The 20,855-nt window shown below is 41.3% G+C and overlaps 1 protein-coding gene across 1 annotated transcript in view; it reads left to right on the top strand.

Annotated features, from left to right (window-relative positions):
• ADA (adenosine deaminase) overlaps nucleotides 1-16,743 on the top strand; it is a 28,988-nt gene extending 12,245 nt beyond the window's left edge. The window contains exons 5-11 of the mRNA XM_083508223.1: nucleotides 1,054-1,169; nucleotides 6,486-6,610; nucleotides 7,961-8,032; nucleotides 9,127-9,228; nucleotides 9,448-9,515; nucleotides 10,574-10,703; nucleotides 13,208-16,743. Coding sequence (XP_083364349.1) covers nucleotides 1,054-1,169; nucleotides 6,486-6,610; nucleotides 7,961-8,032; nucleotides 9,127-9,228; nucleotides 9,448-9,515; nucleotides 10,574-10,703; nucleotides 13,208-13,312 — 718 coding nt within the window. The 3' untranslated portion in view covers nucleotides 13,313-16,743. The remainder of the gene's footprint in view (nucleotides 1-1,053; nucleotides 1,170-6,485; nucleotides 6,611-7,960; nucleotides 8,033-9,126; nucleotides 9,229-9,447; nucleotides 9,516-10,573; nucleotides 10,704-13,207) is intronic.
• Nucleotides 16,744-20,855: the final 4,112 nt, after the last annotated feature.

Raw genomic sequence — 20,855 nt, 5'->3', positions numbered from 1 at the left:
TCTTGGCAGAAGTTACTCTTAGCTGAAGAAAAGAACCAGAGCTCAAACACAAGCATTTTTCTTCCCCAGCTCTTATTTAAGAATTAAAAAAAATCCTTGCAGTTTTGACTGTTACAGCTACTGGTTTGAAACCCTGCAGGTGATCTTTCTAACTCTTAATTTGTTTAGAAGAAACCAGAGCTTTGTTTGACAATACATTGCTAATTTGTATAAGGGAGTTTCGGGAGTGAGAATAGAGAAGGGAGGAAAGTTTGCTGCTATTGCCTGCAATTCCTGCCAGGGAAGACTGAAGCCATGCATGTTAATAAAGAACAGGGAGGATGCTATTCCAGCTGGAAAAACCCATTTCCTTATAGAAATACTCAATGATCTACCATGGACATTACCAATACAGATGTAAAATTCATTTGACTTAATACCAAGAATAGCACCTAGACCTTTTCTGGTATGTTTATGGTGCTTAGAAAATGTTTTGGGAACTGCTGGATCTGAATAGAGGAGACATCCTTAGCCTGATTTGGACCATTGATCCCTTGAGGACCAATATTGTCTGCTGTTGCCAACTCTGCTATCTGAGGGCTCATCCACACTTCCGCTTGCCCTGTCACTTTCTCCCTGGGAAAACCCACTCTTTACCACTGAATTGGAGCTGACATCAGTCAGGTTTTCTGTGAATTGATGTTTGTTCCAATTCAGCGCTAAAGAGCGGGTTTTCTCGGGGAAAGTGGCAGGGCAAATTGAAAACTGCTCAGACCCAAACAGAAAACCTCTCGTACTTTGCAAGTGTGGATGAGCCCTGAGATCCTTTCAAATGGAGATGCTGGGGACTGAACCTGGATCTTCTGCATTCCTGTCATCTGTTCTACCACTGAACTAGGTTTTATCTGGCAGACTTGTTTGCTGGTTGTACCCAGATGTTGGTTGTACTGAGTCCTTTGTAATTCAGCCTGAGATGCAAGCAGCTTGGTGATAGGATTATGAACACTTCCTTGAGCACTGATAATTGGAAACAACGATGCCCTAACTGATCTCTTCGTATTTTTCTTTGTACAGGGGAGACCTAACTCCAGATGAAGTGGTTAACCTTGTTAATCGGGGGTTAAAAGCTGGAGAGAAGGCTTTCAACATCAAAGCCAGGTCTATTCTATGCTGCATGCGTCACATGCCAAGTAATGTATTACAGGTCATCTGTGGCTCTGATTCTTACTTTATCAAATCTGTCTTGCTCACCTCTCTGCCTCCCCACCCCTTCCCCATACACTGAGGTCAAATCCTTTTGCAATATATCAGTAAGTAATTCGTTGTGTTTAGATGCTCAATCACAACATAACCTCGTTAACTATTCTCATTTAAGTGTAGGCCCAGGGATAGAAACAGAGGAACAAATAGAGGCAGGAGGAAGATAACTTCATATAACAATAGCCAAGAAAACTTGAACAGGTGGCTAACTATTCAGGCATGAGAGAGTGGGCTAATTTTGTAATAATTAGCTGGGGACTTTTGACAAGTATGAATTAACAGTGCAATTGTTGTGGTTGGTGTTGGTAATCTTGGACTTCTTCCACAGTTGTTCTTTTCTCTCTATTTGCCATCCTTCATTCATTCACTTTCTGTGCATGGTTCTAATGACACAATTAACAAATTATTACATCTTAGTATTTTCTATGTTGGCCTTCTATTTTTTTCCTCAGATATTAATTTCACATATATGCTATTTATACAGCTACCTCTCTGCAATCTATTGACCCAGACCTCCTGCTTATGTACATATGTTAACTTAACCTAGCCTACCCCACAGCGCTGTTGCAAAAATAAAAGGGGAGTGATGGCAGTGATGGCAGAGCTGTGTTCACCAGGAAGGGCCAGGTGAGGCAGTGCTGGATCATAGAGTTGTAGAGTTGGAAGAGACCTCAGTGTCATCTGGTCCAACCACCTGCAATACAGGAATCTTGCCCACAACTGTCCCTGGGTGGACTGGGCTCATGTTCTGCTTTCTGGACTAAAAATATTTTGATCTTAGAAGATGTTTGTTGCCAGAATTTTTGGAGAAAATGGCAGGTTGGATATTAATGTCTGCTAAATGTAGCTGAAGTGTCTGAAATGATTACAGTGAGGTTTGATCTTTATTAAATGACAAAACAAATTGCCTTAATGTGTCGGAGCACTACACAGTAGGTAGTTAATTGTTAACAACATGCTAACTTATCTCTGCTCTTTGCTGAAGTATGGTTATGTAAAAAATTAAGAGTCCACATACCATCTTAATCACAGATTGCCAAGCTAATGAGAATTTTCTGTCTTGAGTTTTGTGAAAGCAGCAGTCAATTAAAGTTAGTGTCAGTGAAGCTTTGTCTATGCCTTGAAACTTTGGCAGGTATTAAAGATCTTGCTGAGCTAATTTCAAAATATTGCCTGGAACTTAGAACAGCCTTTTTACAGCCCAGGCTTATATATTTAGGTGCACCTAAGTCCATTTATTTGAGTGGACTATGGCATACCTTACTTTGCATTGAACTGGACTGCAAGTTGAAAGGAAGCTGCAAACAGGCAGAAGTTCAGATCGGTCAAGCCTCTTGGTATAAGCTGTTGTTTGTACTATCATCTTTAGCAAACACCTGTTTTATAAAATAATATTGCAATTGGAACACCTAAAAACAGGTGCTTTGCTGTGTGCAGTACAAACAGCTGTTCTTAATAAAGAGCGGTCATTATATCTTTTTAGGCACCAAGCAAAAACATTCCTCTATAACCAAGCCTTTGGGCTTTAACTACCTGTGGCTTTTTAGAAGTGGGTGGGATGTTTTTAAAGTCTTTCTCTTTCTTCTTGGTTTCAATGTATCTATGTGGAGTTATTGTCTGTCTGGTTGTAAGATGCTTTGGGCAAGATAAAGTGACTGCAACTTTAATAAATTAATAAAAAATGTGAAGTGCCATATTTTTCCATGTATAAGACGCCCCCATGTATAAGGCAACCCCTATTTTTGAGCCCAAAATTAAGAAATAAATTTATTTATATATTTAGTTGCAACATTCTGTGTATAAGATGACCCCCAATTTTAAACTTTAAAAAATTGGGGGGGAATATAGTCTTATACACAGAAAAATACAGTAAGTGGAGTGTACCATAGTACCCACTCTGTTTCAGTTTTCTACAACCTGGTCCCCTCCTAATGTTACGCTACAGCTCCCATTATCCTTGAAACACTGGACCTGTTGGCTGGTGCTGATGGGAGTTGTAGTCTAACAACATCAGGAGGGCACAAGAATGGGTAGGGCTGCCCTATTTCTCCCTTTCATTTGAACCAGGTGCAACCTCCGTAATGGGTGATGGATGGCTGTGGATGAATAAATAGGAAACTCAGTTTAGACAAGGCAAATATGACGATGGAAGATTCCGTTGATGAGATATTTGTGGAATTGGCTGTTCCTGATAGCAGGATTGTTTTACATGGCAGAGCCAGCCAGAAACCCAGGTAACCTCCTCAGGATCACTGGCAGGGCTGGATCTGCTGGAGGGTGATCATCCCTCTGCTCTTCCACATCTGAACCTCAGGTATGGGCAGGATTGAACCCTGAAGTGCTTTGGCTGCTTCTTCTTTGGTGATCACTTGCAGCCGAGTAGGATTGTCTTCCATGAATATGGTCTTAACAGTGTGTCCATAAGCGACTGTTGAGGCCAATTCTGGATCCGCACATCCTTCCATAGTCAGGACATAGGTTTCCAGTGAGGATTTGCCAAACGTGCCTTCCTCTTAGCTCACAGCTGGAAGTCACAGAATTGACTGCTATGGTTATTGTTTAAGTGATTTCCATATTAAGCTTCTGAAAATGTATTGGCATTTATACTGAGACTTGTCAAGACAGAGTTAATCCACTGCTTTATAAGGAAAGGGTCACACTTTCCTGTTAGTGTGTGGAAATCTGACAGCTCTGATATTATGATTGGCATTGTGGTTGGAATGACTCAAGTTCAGGGCCAAGATAATCTGCAGTACAGATATAGTCACTTGCATAACTAACTCCATTGTGACTTCTGTGCTAACCCTGTGCTTACTCAGAACAATAGTTGAGCAATGAGCAATAATACAGCTTTCAAACCAGCTATGGAATTATGTAGTAACAAGCATGTCTAGAGGAAATTGACTAACAAATGTAAAAATAATAATAATAGGAAACAGTTGTGAGTATCTCCTGAAAATATCTTCTTGAGGAGGTCTTCTCCAATAAAGTCTAACCTAAATAGTCAAATCTGAATTATAAGTTAACTATTGCCTGAAGAAAATATTTGAACTCACTGCTCCTTTATTTTCCTTGCGGTTGGCCCAGGGCAATAATGAAAAGAACCTTTGCAATTGCAGATTAGATAATGAGATATCCTTCCCCTTGTTCTTTCAAACACTCTGATATACATGACCTTAATGCAGGGATAGCGCTTCAGCGTAAGAAAGCATGGAAGCTGTTTAGATTAGACAACAGCAGACATATTTCGCTGTATGGACCTTTGAAGTTGATGTTTAAGATAGAAGACCAACTGTCCTCTATGCCTAAGTTAAATAACATGCAAAGAGGTGTTCTTGTTGGGTTAAAAGGCTGTAAACCACCCAAAGTCTGTCTAAGCGTGAGCGATGCAATACCTACCTGTTTCAGCTGGTATTCAATAACCAAATAACAAAGGCGGAAAAGATCTATACTGTTTTTTTAAATTAGCTGATTAGTTTTAATGGTTTGCTTTCCTTGAACAGTTGCCTACAGTGGCATAGCGTGGGGGGTGCAGGGGGGGGCCCGGCCGCACCGGGCGCAACATCTGGGGGTTAGGGTTAGGGGCACAAATCCACGGGTTAGGGGGCGCAAATCCACGGGTTAGGGGGCGCAAATTACTTTCCTTGCCCTGGGTGCTGACAACCCACGCTACGCCACTGGTTGCCTACCCAGAGCACTTAGGAAGTGGTACAATAAAAAGCAAAATATTTAAATAAAACTACATTTGATTCACTAATATAGCAATTACTTGGACCTCTTCAGTTGTACAAAAGAAAGAAAGAAAGAAAGTTTGTTGGTATTGCTTTTTGAAGTTGGGTGTGTGTGTGTGTGTGTGAGAGAGAGAGAGAGAATGAAAGCAGTATACCTGTAAACAGTGCTTGAAAACAGCTTCTGTCAGAACACTTCCCATTAATTGGTTTTTAGGGAAACCAGTTATATTTTTATTTCTTAAAAATTGTCGGCTTTGCCTGCAAACAAACTCAGCTAACACCCTGGGTGCACCCTGGATTTTATTGTATTTTAGTTTGAATTCCATAGAATAATACAAGAAAATACAATATATAAGAAATAAAAGACACAATAAATATACAGTTAAAAATCAATGTGAAAATTTAATGTGATGGGTGTGCCATCTCCCATCTTCAACTGTCTTCAACCACAAATCCAGACATGTCATGGACTGTCTGAATGAAGTTTGGACTACTGGTGGTCCACAGACCACAGTTTGGGAACCCTTGGCTTGGATCAATGAAATACAGTGTGCCATTTTTCTCCGGCTTGTAATCATGCATAAATTATAGTGGTCCATGCACGAAGGAGTGAGTAGAGTAATGCAATAATTGATGGGATTCTAGATTTTTTAAAAAATCATGGTGCATCCAGAGTGTTTGCTGAGTTTGATTGCATGCCAAACTTACAGTTTTCTATGAAATCATAACTAGAGTTGCTGAAAACCAAGAAATGGAAAGGGTTCTGGCAGAAACTGCTTTCCAGCAATGTTTGCAATTATACCGCAAATCTTCCTCCCCATCCTCTCATACACACACTATTAAGATGTCCTCAGTATTTTAGAAGAGGCTTATATTTATCTTCCCATCTGCTTTCTATTTTGTCTGGCAGCTGACCCAATTAAATCACACCTAACAAGGTGCTTAGCATTCTCTGAACTCCTGACCTCTGGACTTCACAGCTTTTGTAAAAATAGCTATTGTTGCAAGTTTGCTTTTTTCACAGGAGACCATTTTAGGATTTGTATTTTTCTCTGATCCTGGATAGCTTAGTGGCCTGCATAATGTGCTTTCTATAGAACCATGGTGTGTATTTTTTTAATTGTTCTCTATCAAAGCAAGGTGGGCATTTCCATGCGCTCTGGCTTCCGTCACGGTGTTCCGTTGTGCCAAAAGCGGTTTAGTCATGCTGGTCACATGACCTGGAAAGCTGTCTGTGGACAAATGCCGGCTCCCTCGGCCTGAAAGCGAGATGAGCGCTGCAACCCCATAGTTGCCTTTGACTGGACTTAACCGTTCAGGAGTCCTTTACCTTTTTACCTTACCAACAATTGCCTGATCTTCTCAGAAGGCCTTGTCAAAGGAGGGAAACTCTAGAAAACAAAGTGCTGTTTTTAATGTGACAAATATTTTCCTATACATGGTGTGTGTGTGTGTCATTGGCAGCTGCAGAAACTCAACTGCATCCTTACAAGATTGTTGTGCTTTTCTTTCCAGGCTGGTCACTGGAAGTGGTGGAACTGTGTAAGAAGTATCAGAATGATACAGTGGTCGCTATAGACTTAGCTGGCGATGAGTTGATAAATGCTGAGACCTACCCAGATCATCGGAAGGCTTATGAGGTTTGTTCAGATGATGAGTAAGGAGCCAAAAGAACAGGATTGGGGGAGGTGGGTAGTTCAAAACCCTCAGTGCCTGCCTTACATGCAATCTGAGAAGAACAACATATAAGACTCCCATTCCAGTGTTTTATTATCATGCACTCATGTAAAACCTGCTACATCTTTTTATTAAAACGGGACTGTCTACAGGTACGAGAACCTAATCCCAACTGCTAGCAAACCTTCAGTCACAGACTGAGGCTAGAGGTAAGAAATGTCTGGCTAAAGCTTTCCAAATAGAAGATTGGTGTAGTTACTCCTCTCTGTAGATTCATTCAGGTATAAATCAGTATGCTTTTGCTGGAATTTTTTTATCAACTATGTGAACAGTTATGCATGGGGTAGAGTTTTGCAGGTGCTCACCCAGTTTTAGCCCAAGGATGCTAGGCTCTTCTGTGAAAGACTTAAGACTCTTGGGGGTGCGGGAAATACATTTTCCACCAGACTAAAAGCTTGTCCACACTTACCTTTTGCCCCAATCTTTCTAGGCACAGATCTACGCTTAAAACCTCTTTGTCCAAGCATTTGCCACTGCCCCCCAACCTACACAGCTTCCCCTGTGAAACTTGGACTTTAGCACGTCAATTCAGGTTTTCCATGTTTTGCTGTTTCCTCCCATTAAGATTTAAAGAGTGGGTTTTTGCAGGGAAAACTCGGAGGGTGTGCGTGTGCTCAGACACGAAGATTTAAAGCACAGACCATGCCTGGAAAGAGTGGAGGAAAGGTGCCAGAACATATAAAAGTGGGAAGGAGATAGGGAAGGAAATGTACTGCTGCTAGGCTTATTGAAAAATCTTGGTATCATTGTTACCTTCGGTTACAATGAAGTAATTCCACTAGCATTTGAAGACATGCCCAAGAACTTTCAACCAGTCTCCTGTTTTAATCTCCAAGGAGCTTTATTGCATAGTTTAATTCCACATGTTTATGTTTTAATGGAATTGTTTTATTGTGTATTTTAACAATGCTGTGTAATCGTGTTTTTTATTGTGTTTTTTATATTTTGTAAACCACTTTGAAGCCTTGGCATTAAGTGGTATTTTACTACACATTTTATCATGATTGTTGTGAAGCAAAAAGTGACAGTCTTTAGTTTTACATGTATTTTAATAAAATAACAAATTTTCCTCTTCGGGAGAAAAACCAATTTTAAGCAGATTTTTCTATTGTGCATATTCCAGTTTTTAGCAGCTCTGCTTAGACTACAACCAAAGAAAGATAAAGTAGCAAATGCTACCTTAAGAAATTCTATGGATCTCTAGCATTTGCCAGTCAGTTTTTATTCTCTTCCTTGTGTTCCCTTTTATTCAGGAAGCTGAAAGATGTGGCATTCACCGAACTGTTCATGCTGGTGAGGTTGGGCCACCCAAGGTTGTCAAGGAGGTAAGAAGTTGTACTGCAGAACAAACAAACAAACAAAAAGGATGTTGTTTCATTGGAAAGGCTGACAATTGACACTGAATATACAGCAAACCGTAGAATGTGCGATCTGAACGATGGGGGAGAGGATGGAAGGAGAGCTCTGTTGTGACTGATAGGTCAAGTTTGTAATCAGAGGGAACAATTTTACCTAGACTCTCCATTTCCAGCATCTTGAGGGTGGAAAGTGAATCCCGTTTAGTTCTTTCTGCCTTCCATTCAACTTTAAAGGTGCCTAGCTCAAAAACTGCTAGACCAATTTGTGTGCAATTTTGATACTTTTACCTAGAGCTACCTCTCATGTCTGCAATTTTCAGACCACAGGAGATGAAATGATTCCTCTCTTTTTTGTTACACCCCCCCCAAAGTGTAAGGGCTGCCCTTGCAAGAAGACTGCTGCAGCTACCCTTCTGAAATTTGGTGGGATTCGGCTCCTCACAAGGGGCAAACATCCATGTACGTTTCATCTAATCCTTACAAAAAATCAAAACAGTTATAAACTGTTCCTTAAAAAAAAAAAAGCCACCATAGTGTGGTGTAATTTCACAGGAGTAATCTACTCAGGAGAGGCAAACAGAGCTGCACCCACTGCACCCAAAAGAAAAAAAAGTTATACCAGGTGTTTTATTTCTGTCTTCCACCCATCTCTCTAATTTGATTGTGATTTGAGTGCAAGCTACATAGATTACTTTTTCAGGTAAGAAAACTATTGCTATTTGCAAAAGAGAGGAAGGAACTTGTGAGCCCAATGCTTGTTCATGTAAACAAACTAAACCATACTCTCCCACTTTTTTTTAGTATTACAATTCAAGGGGTTGGGGGGGGGGTCTCCAGAAGGTCTGTGCCATACATAGTATGACTGTGTTTCTAAATAAGCTTTTAGCGGATTGTGATAAGTATACCTTATATAATAGGAGTCATAGCTCAAAACAATTTATAGAGCTGCTCTCACTTCAATGCCGTGGGCTGTAGTTATCGTGAACTGCGCAATTGAGAGTAACCTAATTAGCAAAAAGTTGATTCTACATTCCCACCTCCACCCCTGTCTTTCACTATAGGCAGTCAACATCCTAAAGGCAGAGCGAATTGGCCATGGCTACCATGTCTTGGAAGATGAAAGTCTATATAAACGGCTGTTGAAAGAAAATATGCATTTTGAGGTAATGGAATGTCTTTCAAGTCTCCCAACTTTGTTACTTGAACCAGATAATAGCTGCAGGTGATATTAACAGAGGAGGCTGCCTTGTATCAAGGCAGGCCATTAGTCCGCCTAGCTCAGTTTTGTCTCCCTTCACTGCCCAGCATTTCTAAATTATGAACATAAGTATTTTAAAGGGGATGTGTACTGATTCTGTTTTGTTTTTTATATAAATATACAGATCTGCCCTTGGTCTAGTCACCTCACTAGTGCATGCCAAACCAACTTCAGTAAGCATCCATTAATAAGGTAAGGATTTGGGTTGGATTTTTTTTTTAACTTTGGAATAATCATGCTACATTTTATTTAATTATTCTGACATTATTTCTCACTTATTGAATCAAAATCACTACCCAGTTATCAGCTCAAATCCTAATATTGAGGCGAGCCATGAGGTTTAAGCCTCCCAGTTTGCCATCTAATAATAATAAAAATTTTATTATTTATACATTGCCCATCTGGCTGGGTTTTCCCAGCTGCTCTGGGTGGCTTACAGCATATATAACAACATAATAAAACATCAGGCATTTAAAACTTCCTGATACAGGGCTGCTTTCAGAAGTCTTCTAAAAGTTGTGTAGTTCTTTATCTCCTTGACATCCGAAGGAAGGGTGTTCCACAGGGAGGGCGCCACTTCTGAGAAAGCCGTCTGCCTTCTAGAGCATTCAGTTAGCACTTTATCTAATTTGTCTTTTCTATAACAAAGAAAAGTAATATGACAAGAAAATATTCAACAATATACATTGGATCTTATATTATTCTTAACATCTGAGAAAAGTTAATATGATTTGATGTATAGTAAATAAATAGTAAATGTATGATGTATAGTAAATAAATCACATTTATTAGTGATTTCTCCCCCTGTGATATTTTATGCGGATTACTTGAAATGTGTTGTATCATGTCACATTATTGTACAGTGGATGCTCGGGTTGCAAATGTGATCTGTGCGGGAAGCACGTTCGCAACCCGCAGCGCCGCATCTGTGCATGCGCAGGTCGCGATTTAGCGCTTCTGCGCAAGCGCCGAAACCCGGAAGTAACCCGTTCCAGTACTTCTGGGTTCAGTGCGATGCGCAACCTGAACTCGCACAACCCCATGCGTCTGTAACCCGAGGTATGACTGTACAGTGAAAAATAAATAAAAAGTATATTTGGTGTTTGGACTGTAGTTTAATGGAAATTGTCTATGGGGTTCAGTACAAGTGGGATAGAAAACAGGCTTCACTATATTTTTCCCCATGAGGAAAATGCATATTATACTCTAAAAAAAACCTGATGTTCTTTCAATTCTGTTTTTTTTTTCAGGTTTATGAAAGATGAAGCAAATTATTCCTTGAACACGGATGATCCACTCATTTTCAACTCCACAGTTAACACGGATTACAAAATAGCTCGTGATTGCATGGGCTTCACTGAGGAAGAATTCAAGAGGCTGGTAAATTGGTTTCGGTTTTTCACATTGGTTGTGCTTGATCCTAAACATCTTTGCTTTGAAAGAATAGCTTACTTCCAAGTAAGCTGTGCTTCGATCTGCAGCCAAAGTAAATCTTCCTAAAGTTACTTCTCCAAAACAGAAATGGCCTTATAGGAGCTCACCATGGTGGGCATAGAACCACATCTGCAGCCTGTCCATTTCCGTGAATTGTACCCCACACCTGCACCAAATCACAACTCTAGATTGTAGAGGTATGGTGAGATTCTTAACTGCCATATAGACAGGCGCAGTAGATAGTCAGCTCCCCACATAATTATAAGACCATTGCAGAAAGGTTACTGCTTTGTAAATGGACATCTTAATTCACAATCTGTATCTGCATATGTTCATAAACTTTGTCATTGTGTAAGGCACTGATGCACTTCAACCCATGCTCTGACTGATAGATTTAGCTCCTTACTTCAGATAATAAAATAACCAGGAAGTGGAGTGCTTCTTAACTCATTAAGGAGTTGTTGAGAAGAGTAATTCTATATAAACTCATTCAAGTGCTTATTACAGAACACAGTGTCCTTTATTGCAGCCATTGTCCTCCTCCCCACTTCATAGCTGGAGTGTTTCCTCACCCATTCTTGAAACCATTTTTAGCTGAATTTCTGTTTACCCACCCATTCAGCCCCCTTTTTCCTTCTCCAGAACTGTCAGTTCTTTGCTTAGTCATTTTTTAAAAAATGGGCACATATCTGCCCATTCACCCCAAGAGCCTTGTTGACTTGGTATGTGGGAGCATGGATATAATTGTTTATTTTAAACACTGTGCCCATAAAAAGGAAGAACCATGTAGGAAGAAAGCATGTGGATATGCAGAAAATATATTAGGATTTGACTTATGAAAACAAAGACACAAGGCGTACAAATGGAGACAAGTGCTCAGTTTCACTACAAGCCAGGAAAAACAATCTCCGTTTACAATCTCTCTGGAGAAATGTTGACTCATCCTGGCAGGCACATTACATGTCAGGAGGAAAGAGAGTGCTGAGTCACCACATCGTTTAGCCAACAAGCCAGCATATGACATGTTATTTATGTAGCAGCACTACCAACATATATGGAACTTTACAAAAAATGAGGTGATAGGTTCTTGCTTCCAGAGATCAGCAGTTAAACTGCTTCTGAAAGTCAAAACACAGAACCATCTATTGCTTGCATTGCTGCGCTCTCAGAGGAGTATTTTAGTTTTGAACAATAAGCCCACAAGGCTCCAACTTTTGTGCATCACCATGGTTTGCTGCCAGTGGTTCACACCAGCCTGACAGGTAAGGAGTTTTGGGGAAAGAAGGCCACTAACATAGGGCAGCTCATAGTGTAGTCTGCTTCTCTCACCTATGGAGACTAACCAGGAGATGTGGCAGGTACCACCCAGCCCTTTAAAGAGGTTGAAATGTGAGCCCTTACCGCTAAGGGTCCCCCCCATGAGGACAGGTTGGGAGTCCACTTGTTCCTGTCTGGGATCCCTGCATAATGCCCCAGACCTGAAGTCCTTTTGACACAGACAGTAATATAAGAACAAAAGAGAAGTATAAACCTTTGTAGCTGTAATGAGGAAGGTATTAAAAACTCAGAACCCTAACACTGGCAACTGAGACATGTCCCATAGCATAGGATTGACCAGCAAAGGCATAAAATTGGTCAGGCAAGGAAAACACGTGTTTGATTTTTAATGGGTCCTTAATTTATAAGTCAATGCATTTCCCCCATCCCATCAGGGAGCAGGGCTGTACTGCTTTGTCGCACAGCTTTCCCCTGCCGCAGACCCGACATTCGTATATTAGGCATGGACAACTGAAGGGAGAGAATCATGTGGATTTCTGCACACTTAAGTTTCCCTTGGAGCTGGAGCCCTCTTATGGTGGCAGTGATGGTGGGCCACTGGAATGAGAAGTGGGCCAAGTGATTGAAACTTTGATTTTCCCACCAGGAACCTTTCTGATTTCTAATACTCCATGCCTTGAGTGTGATCGTGATTACGGAAGCTTTGTAGTAGCGGTAGAAAAATCTGGTAATAATAATTTGCATGCTGGAGGTCCCAGCTTTAATCCTTGGAATCTCTACTTAAAAGTTCTTTGGTAGGAGTAGCACTGGGAAAATGCTACCTTTGATTCCATAGAGCCCTCACTAGTCCTGATAGATAGATGATCATTGCTCTCACTTAGCATAAGGCAGTGTTGCATCAACTGATTACCAGATCTGTGGAATATGACTGTGTGTGCTTCACTTTGCATGTCTAATCAGGAGTATTGGGACTTAATCCCAGCTAAGTGATCAAAGCCTAAAGACTGTTTTTAAAAGGCTGCCATTTTCCCACTTAACGAAAAGCTGAGAATGTACGGTTGGAAACTGCATCCATTACTTTCACTTAGATTTGGCTAGTAATGCATACTAAGACACAAGCAGAATATTATACTTGCTGAGCTTCACTTCTGTGTTTGTTCCAATTTTCGCAGAACATAAATGCTGCCAAGTCTAGCTTCTTGCCAGAGAAAGAAAAAAAGGAGCTTCTCTACAAGCTGTATGAAGCCTATGGGATGGTACAAAGCACAGAGTTCTGATCCATATGATGCCGTCTACTCGTGACCTCTTTTCCTGACATCTTCATGGTAGTCAGAGACCTCCATTTTGTTTCTTTGAAGACAACGCACAAACTTAGTACTGTGTTACTATCTTGTTTACTATTACCATCCACAGAGTGGGGGCATACAGTATATATAAAGAACAGTATTCCTACAGTGTTTGTGTTATATTTGCCTAGAGCACCCAGATCCCATAAATAAGATGGGTGCTATGAGTTTACATGTTTGTTTTTTTAGGCTAAAGATAATAATCTTTTCAGAGACTGGAAAGTTTGGAGGAGGGGTTGCTTCTTGTAATGGCTGAATTTACCTCTGTTTACCAAAGTGGAAGCAGGTTTTAGAGACTGGATTATTTCAAGAACCTAGTTGACCAGAAGCGACAGAGAGACAAAAGAATGTGTATATACAATGGGAAGCAAAGCATCTCTCAAACCTTTTCCTCTCTCTCTTGAAAGCTATAACTTATCTCTGGCCTTACTAAGATTTCTCTGTAATTTGTCTTCTGTATGCCCATACACTTGAAACAGAGAGAATCACAACTGAGTTTTTTCAGATGTTTAACATCTTTTAGTGGGGAATCTCTGATAGAAATGAGTATTTCACTTTATCCCTGGTTCTCTGATTGTTTGACACAGTCATAGGCTGGGTTTATTCCTTCCTTGATTCTGCTTGGCCTTAATACCAACTTAATACTTATTTAAATGTTATCAAATTCTTTGGAGCTAATACTTAAAGAATAGTGGTTCTGATCCAAGGATTGTTGAGTGCACCTGGAAGATAACAGTTCCTACCTGTATTTCAAGAATGCTGGGAGCGTGCATCACTATCCAGAAGACAGTGTCAATGGTGGTCACCTTGAATGACTCTTCTGACTCACATGCATCTGATCTGTGCATATAGGTCCCAATATAGCAAGGGGTCGCTACCGAACTGGGGCAAATTACTGTAGTCCAGATTCAGTATCTTGCCTTTCCCCAAATCAGACTTGTCCAAGATGTCTTAAGCTGTGTATGTTCAAAGAACAACACAGCACTTTAAAAAGGATTGATTTGCAAAATAAGCAAACTCCATTATTCCAGTACACTTGCTTTGTCTGCTGCCTGCACTATTGGAACTGCTGCCCTTTTTAACTAGCATTTTTGACTAAGCTCTGTTTTATATAGCATAATGTTTTTTTCTTGTCTGTTACCAACAGTATGGTAAATTTAGCTAATGGTGCTAAGTTATCTGGTAGGTTTTCAACTGCCTGGTACACAAACCAGTAAGGCTGAATTTCTGGAATTGAACTTCATGGTCTTTTGATGCACACACACACACACACACACACACCCCATCCATGGGACTGATTTGACTTATGCAAATACTTTGGTTTAACCAAGTTATGGTCAGTCTGTAAGTAAATACCTTAAAAACCACATGTCAGTGGTCTTTTGCAGAAATAGAAAATATAGTATCCAAATCAAATTAATACTGCATCAGCACCATGCCAGGAGGCCTCATCTCGCATACATTTGTGGGATTTCTACTAGTGATTGTAATATTCAATTTTGCATCTTTTAGAAATACTCATTTGTTGGAGAATCTTTTAAAAATATCCACAAAGTATGTATCTGAGCAGATCCTTTTGTCCTTGTATTTCATTATAAGGAACCTGGAAGTCTTGTACTTGCAAGGATAAGACTAATGTACTACAGAATTTGTCTCCTAGACTCACAGAAATCTTCCACTCTGGAACTTGAAACTCCCAAATACATGTGCTTTGATCTGAACTTCTATTCTTTCCGTGAATAGAACAGAGTTCATAGAACAGGGATTTCTTGATTCTCCCTTCCCTTTGCATATCTGCTCCTAGGGACTGGGGAGCCTTGGATGTGTTGTGAGATATGTTGTGGGGCTGCAGATGGAGGAAGGAGTTGGCAAGATTTGCTCCCCTCTAACATGAACAGAGCAGCATTTAAAGTGGATCTTTTAAATGATGTAATTTTATCAGATTTCTAGAAAGGTGATCAGCATCTGTGAACCTCTAAAGATGCCTCAAGGTGCTTTCAGTAGTGGAGCATGAATAATTTGTGCAGTGGCTCAGCATATGTTAAAATACCCAGGTTTTATTTATTTTACCTTTGTGCTTCATTCATAAGGAATAGTTGTTGAGGGCACAAACAGATACTCTAGCAAAAGTGCATCTGCTGCAACCACATGTTTAGCTCCCCTTCCATAATGTTTAATAGAACTTACTGATTTGATCACGACACACCATGTTTCTGCCTCCTTCCAAGCGGCAGCCAACAACATGAAGTGGAGTTGTGACATCAGAATGCAGTTGAGTTCTTCTAGATGTCATGGACAGGAGCATGGTGCCTAAAACCTCAGTTACCATTTTCAGTAACAGCTGTGCACTTAATATAAATCTTGCTTGGTCCATAGACACATGTCTTCAGCCACACAAAAGTGAATTCACACAATCGTTTTTTTTCTATCGACAGAGCAGGATTTCTTATCTTAGTTTAACATTTCTGGACTGACGTACTTGTGAACATGGCTGGCGCACAATCTGAATGTGTATTAAACTGTTCACAACAAATGGAGGCTTATCGTAGGCGTCTACCCTGAGCTGAAAATGAGACTGAGGCCCTTTATAAAATGAACATATCTTCATGCTTTTTTAAAAAATGAAAAGAATCTATATCAAGGAGCCGGACTTGCTTTAAACACTGTTTCTTTGTGAAAGGAAAGCTCTTCACAGAGCCCTTTGTCTGTTCGAGCTTATCACCAAGTAGCTCTTGACATTGCTGGGACTAGTGGTCCTTTTTTGTCTTAAGTGTGGCCGTGAAGTGTTAGTTTTGTAGGACATAGGAATGACACACATCTTTGCTTTCATCACAGTGCAAGCAAGACTTATTCCTATCAGGTGTATCTAGCACCAGAGATAACAAGTGGTCCAGGCGAACCTGAGTCTGCATGACCCAGAGCCTGTCTATCACTGTATTTCTGATGCTGTACTACTAATTCTTCTATATAATAGTGATATAGGCTTAGGTTTACAATGTTTTTAAAAGTTCATAAACACAGCTGAGGAAATCATACAATGCCATATTTCGGTGGTTATATAGGCTGGTATTACAAAGCTTCAGACACCAAAAATATGCCTCTGATGAATGGCTTTGACGTCGTTGGGTCGCATGTGAAAAAGAGACTGAGCCTTGCATTGCGCTTGTCTCCAAAAATAAGTTCTGAATGTAAACTATAATGTCTTATGTATAACCAGGAATATATATATAGGAATTATTTTGTTATTTTTATAATGTCAATGAAAAGTTTTCCTTATAAATTTTTCTTATGTTGTTCACATCCTGAAGAACAAAGGAGAATTTTGATATTGGTTTAATGAAATAAATTCCATTTTAACTATATGCATATGTCATTGTTGTTGCGTCGGAAAAGATTTCAAGCCCAAGTCTGCAAGATGTGATTCAATTAAAAAACAAAACTAGAAATGTTGTGGTTTCATCTCAAAGGCAGGTACTGTCACTTGGTAGAACAAGGGGATGGAGGGATGTCCCATTGGATTCCACCTGGGCTGCAGTAGCTATGAAACCTGTTAGGGCAGCTGGATGGGCAAAATTAACTGTAATGAAGGAACTGTGGGCTAGACATCCACTTGCCAATGCGTGGCTACATAACACAGAAGAAACGAGAACTTGTGCTGTTCTTCATGCTTCTCAAGGCCAAATTAGATGTGACACCCAGCTGCATGCCTCTTCCCCAGCAGCTGGCTGTGGCAGCTGCTTCTTTTTAAAAAATAGAAATTAAAAGCTGTGAGTTTGAGTTTAGGAAAGCAACTGGGGGAGGGAAGAAAGAGAAGGGTTAAGCAGTGCTGCACACACTGTTTCCATGTCATTCTTCCACAACTACAGACTCTCGGGGATTCTTTTTACTTAGAAAGAAGCCATAGGTGGATAGCCCTGGCATTTCCAGTGAAAAAGGGGGTAGTGAGGAAGATCCTTCATTGCCTAAGGTCCTATGAGAGCCGCCATTTCTCCCCCCACACCCCAAAAGAATGATCCTGGCAAGATGCTATATCAGGATGTGGTATCATTTCCCTGGGGCATAAACTCCCAACAGAAATGCCAGGCTGCTAAGCCACTGCTTGAAGCAACGGTGAAGCTTTGCTTTTTGTTTCTTAAAAATAAATAAATGGGCCACCTCATCATTAAAGTAAGCTCAGTCCTGCCTTAAGTTTTGTTTTTTGCCTGCCCCACTCCCCAAGCACTGTTCACCAGGGAACAAAGGATCCTATGAAAGATGAGTGGGTTATTTGGTCCAGCCTTCGTATAAGGCAACTTCCTTTGTTCCCATCTAGATTGGCCTGAAATAATCCAATCTGTTTTGGAATTTGCTTTGAATCTTTTGTCCAAAAAGGACATCAGTCAAAGGGAAACATCTTACAAGGGGGACCAAGTGGTTGTCAATAGATAGAGCAGATAAAACTTGTAAGAGTTTGAATGGTCACTGCATCACCAGATATTCCAGCAGGTAACACAGTGCTTTGGAAGGCCAATGTAGTGCAGGCCAACAGACAAGTTACTGACAACAGACTGCCCTGGAAGGTGGTGGATTCTCCATTGGAGGCTTTTAAAGAGAGGTTGGATGGTCATCCTTCATGTATGCTTTAGTTGAGATTCCTGCATTGCAGGGAATTGGACTAGATAACCCTCGAGGTCCCTTCCCGCTCTACAGTTCTATGATTCTATGAAGTCTGAGACTGAATATTCACATCTTTCTATATAGCTACATATGCAAGATCCATCAACTTTTGGTTGCCAACTTACATACTAAGGAACTAGGAAATACTATATAACCCGGATACAGTGGTGCCTCGCAAGACGAAATTAATTCGTTCCGCAAGTCTCTTCGTCTTGCGGTTTTTTTGTCTTGCGATGCACGGTTTCCCATAGGAATGCATTGAAAATCAATTAATGCGTTCCTAGGGAAACCGCCTTCAGACCAGGTCCGGGGACAGTCTGTCCCCGGACCTCTTCTGAAGGCTGGGGGGGGCCAAGGGCTTTTCTTCCCACCCCCAGCATTTTAAAAAACCCCGGGACAGCGGAGGACTTCTCCGCTGTCCGGGTGATCTTAAAATGCTGGCGGGCGGCATTTTAAAATCGCCCCGGGACAGCGGAGGACTTCTCCGCTGTCCGGGGCGATTTAAAAGCCCCTGGGAAGGCAGGCAGGGGGAACAAAGACTTTTGCCCCCTGCCAGCCTTCAGAAGAGGTCCTGGACCTCTTCTGAACCCGGGCGGGGGGCAAAAGTCTTTGCTCCCCCCCGCCTGCCTTCAAAAGCCCTCCGGGACAGGCAGGCAGGGGGGAGCAAAGACTTTCGCCCCCCGCCTGCCTTCAGAAGGTGTTCCCTCCCCCCCGCCCGGCTTCGGAGCACCGGGAGAAGCGATCTCCCCGCAGCCCCTTGCTTCAAAAGAGGTCCGGGGGCAGCGGGAAGCGCTTCCCGCTGTCCCCGGACCTGGGGCTGCGGGGAGAAGATCGCTTCTCCCCGCCGCCCCTTGCTTCAAAAGAGAAGACCCGCTGTCCCCGGGGCAAGCTTCGTTTTGCGAAGCAAGCCCATAGGGAAATTCGTCTTGCGAGGCAACTCGAAAACGAAAAAACCTTTCGTTTTGCGAGTTTTTCATCTCGCGAGGCGTTCGTCTTGCGGGGTACCACTGTATAATAAATGGCTGCATGTCATTCAGTGGGAAATGCCTTTGGAAAACAGGATGTTACATGATTTAAAAGAGCATGATATTTCAGTACCATTGGCAAATGCTCTTCATATGTTAACTCCCCACTGAAACTTCATGCTGAAGTAGCTTGGAACCAGCTCACAGGGGATTTGGCTAAATATAATACTTAACCCAGGCATACTTAACAGGCTAGAAGCACTATGTTTAGCATGTCTCCTGTGATATCACAGTTACTAGTGAATAACCTACTGTCCCTCTTTTCCCCCAGTGTGGGTTTGCGTAGGAGACTGAAGCAGGAAAACTCATTTTGCTGAACAGGGTAATTGCTGTTGGTTATGTCCCAGAAAGCTCTTCCTTATTGACACCACCCTATAACTCTTCACCTCAATTAAAGGGCAAGGAGAAAGGGCAGAGACTGGTTTCTTATTGAAAGAGGTAACACAAAGCCTTTTGGCTTTCTGGAAGTGGAAGGAGTGACTGGCATGTTATTGAGAGAGATTGGATTGAGTAGGCAGTTGTATTAGATGATCTAATAGTCCCACTCCAACTCTTGAGTCTGATTTAACCATGGAAGAATTGAGGAAGATCAGGCATAGGCAAACTCAGCCCTCCAGATGTTTTGGGACTACAACTCCCATGATCCCTAGCTAACAGGACCAGTGATGGGATGATGGGAATTGTAGTCCCAAAACATCTGGAGGGCCGAGTTTGCCGATGCCTTAGGTAGATAGCCTGATCTGACTTCTTCAGGAAGTAGGTCTGATGAGCTGACACAGATAGTGTGGGCAATAGATGAAGTTAAATGAATTACTGGTCAATTAAAAATTAACTCATCGCTGGAATCCACCCAAGTGTTTTTAAAGCATATGTGGATTGCTAATCTTCTAACAGAAATGTGTCATTTGGCCTAATGTACTAGAGGACTGGACAGCTGCCAATGTAACACCAATTTTACGGTGGATCTGGAGGGTGGTGGAGTGTGTGTGTGTGTGTGTGTGTGTGTGTGTGTGTAAGTGTAAAACATTACATACCCAGTAGCTTAATGTCTAAATTACTGGAAGATATGAAAATCAAAAATTATCAAGCATTTAGGAGAACGTGCCTTGCTGGAGAAGAATCAGCAAGGCTTCTGCAATGGTAAGTCCAGTCTCAGTATACCTTTAGAATTACAGTGGTACCTCGGGTTACATACACTTCAGGTTACAGACTCCGCTAACCCAGAAATAGTACCCCGGGTTAAGAACTTTGCTTCAGGATGAGAACAGAAATTGTGCTCCAGCGGCGCGGCGGCAGTAGGAGGCCCCATTAGCTAAAGTGGTGCTTCAGGTTAAGAACAGTTTCAGATTAAGAACAGACCTCCGGAACGAATTAAGTACTTAACCCGAGGTACCACTGTATTTGAGTGGGTTCATATGGATAGGAATGAGCCAGTAGACTGTGTGTATTTGACACTGTGTACAGTTCGGGTCTTATCTCAAAAGAATGTAGAAATAATTTCCTAAACTCATAACTGTAAACATCTCCTTTTATCCCATCCCATCCCTTAACAACAGCCATATTTGTCATATTTTCTGTGTTTTCTTTTTTGTGTGAATGAATGTTGTCCTGTTGACCCCCCTTTTTTCTATTTTTTCTCTTCTGCTCCCTTTCCTCCTTTTATCCCTACCCCAACCCCATTCCTGTGTTACATATGGCAATGGTGTTTTCTTTGAGAACTGTAAATTTGAAAACTTAATATTTTTATAAAGAAAGAATGTAGAACTGGAACAGAGCAGCCAAAATGATCAGCA

The sequence above is a fragment of the Podarcis liolepis genome (assembly GCF_965112155.1).
Source record: "Podarcis liolepis genome assembly, chromosome: 6".
Lineage (NCBI taxonomy): Eukaryota > Metazoa > Chordata > Lepidosauria > Squamata > Lacertidae > Podarcis > Podarcis liolepis.
The sequence above is the reverse complement of the archived record's forward strand: the minus strand, read 5'-3'. Positions and strand labels throughout refer to the sequence as shown.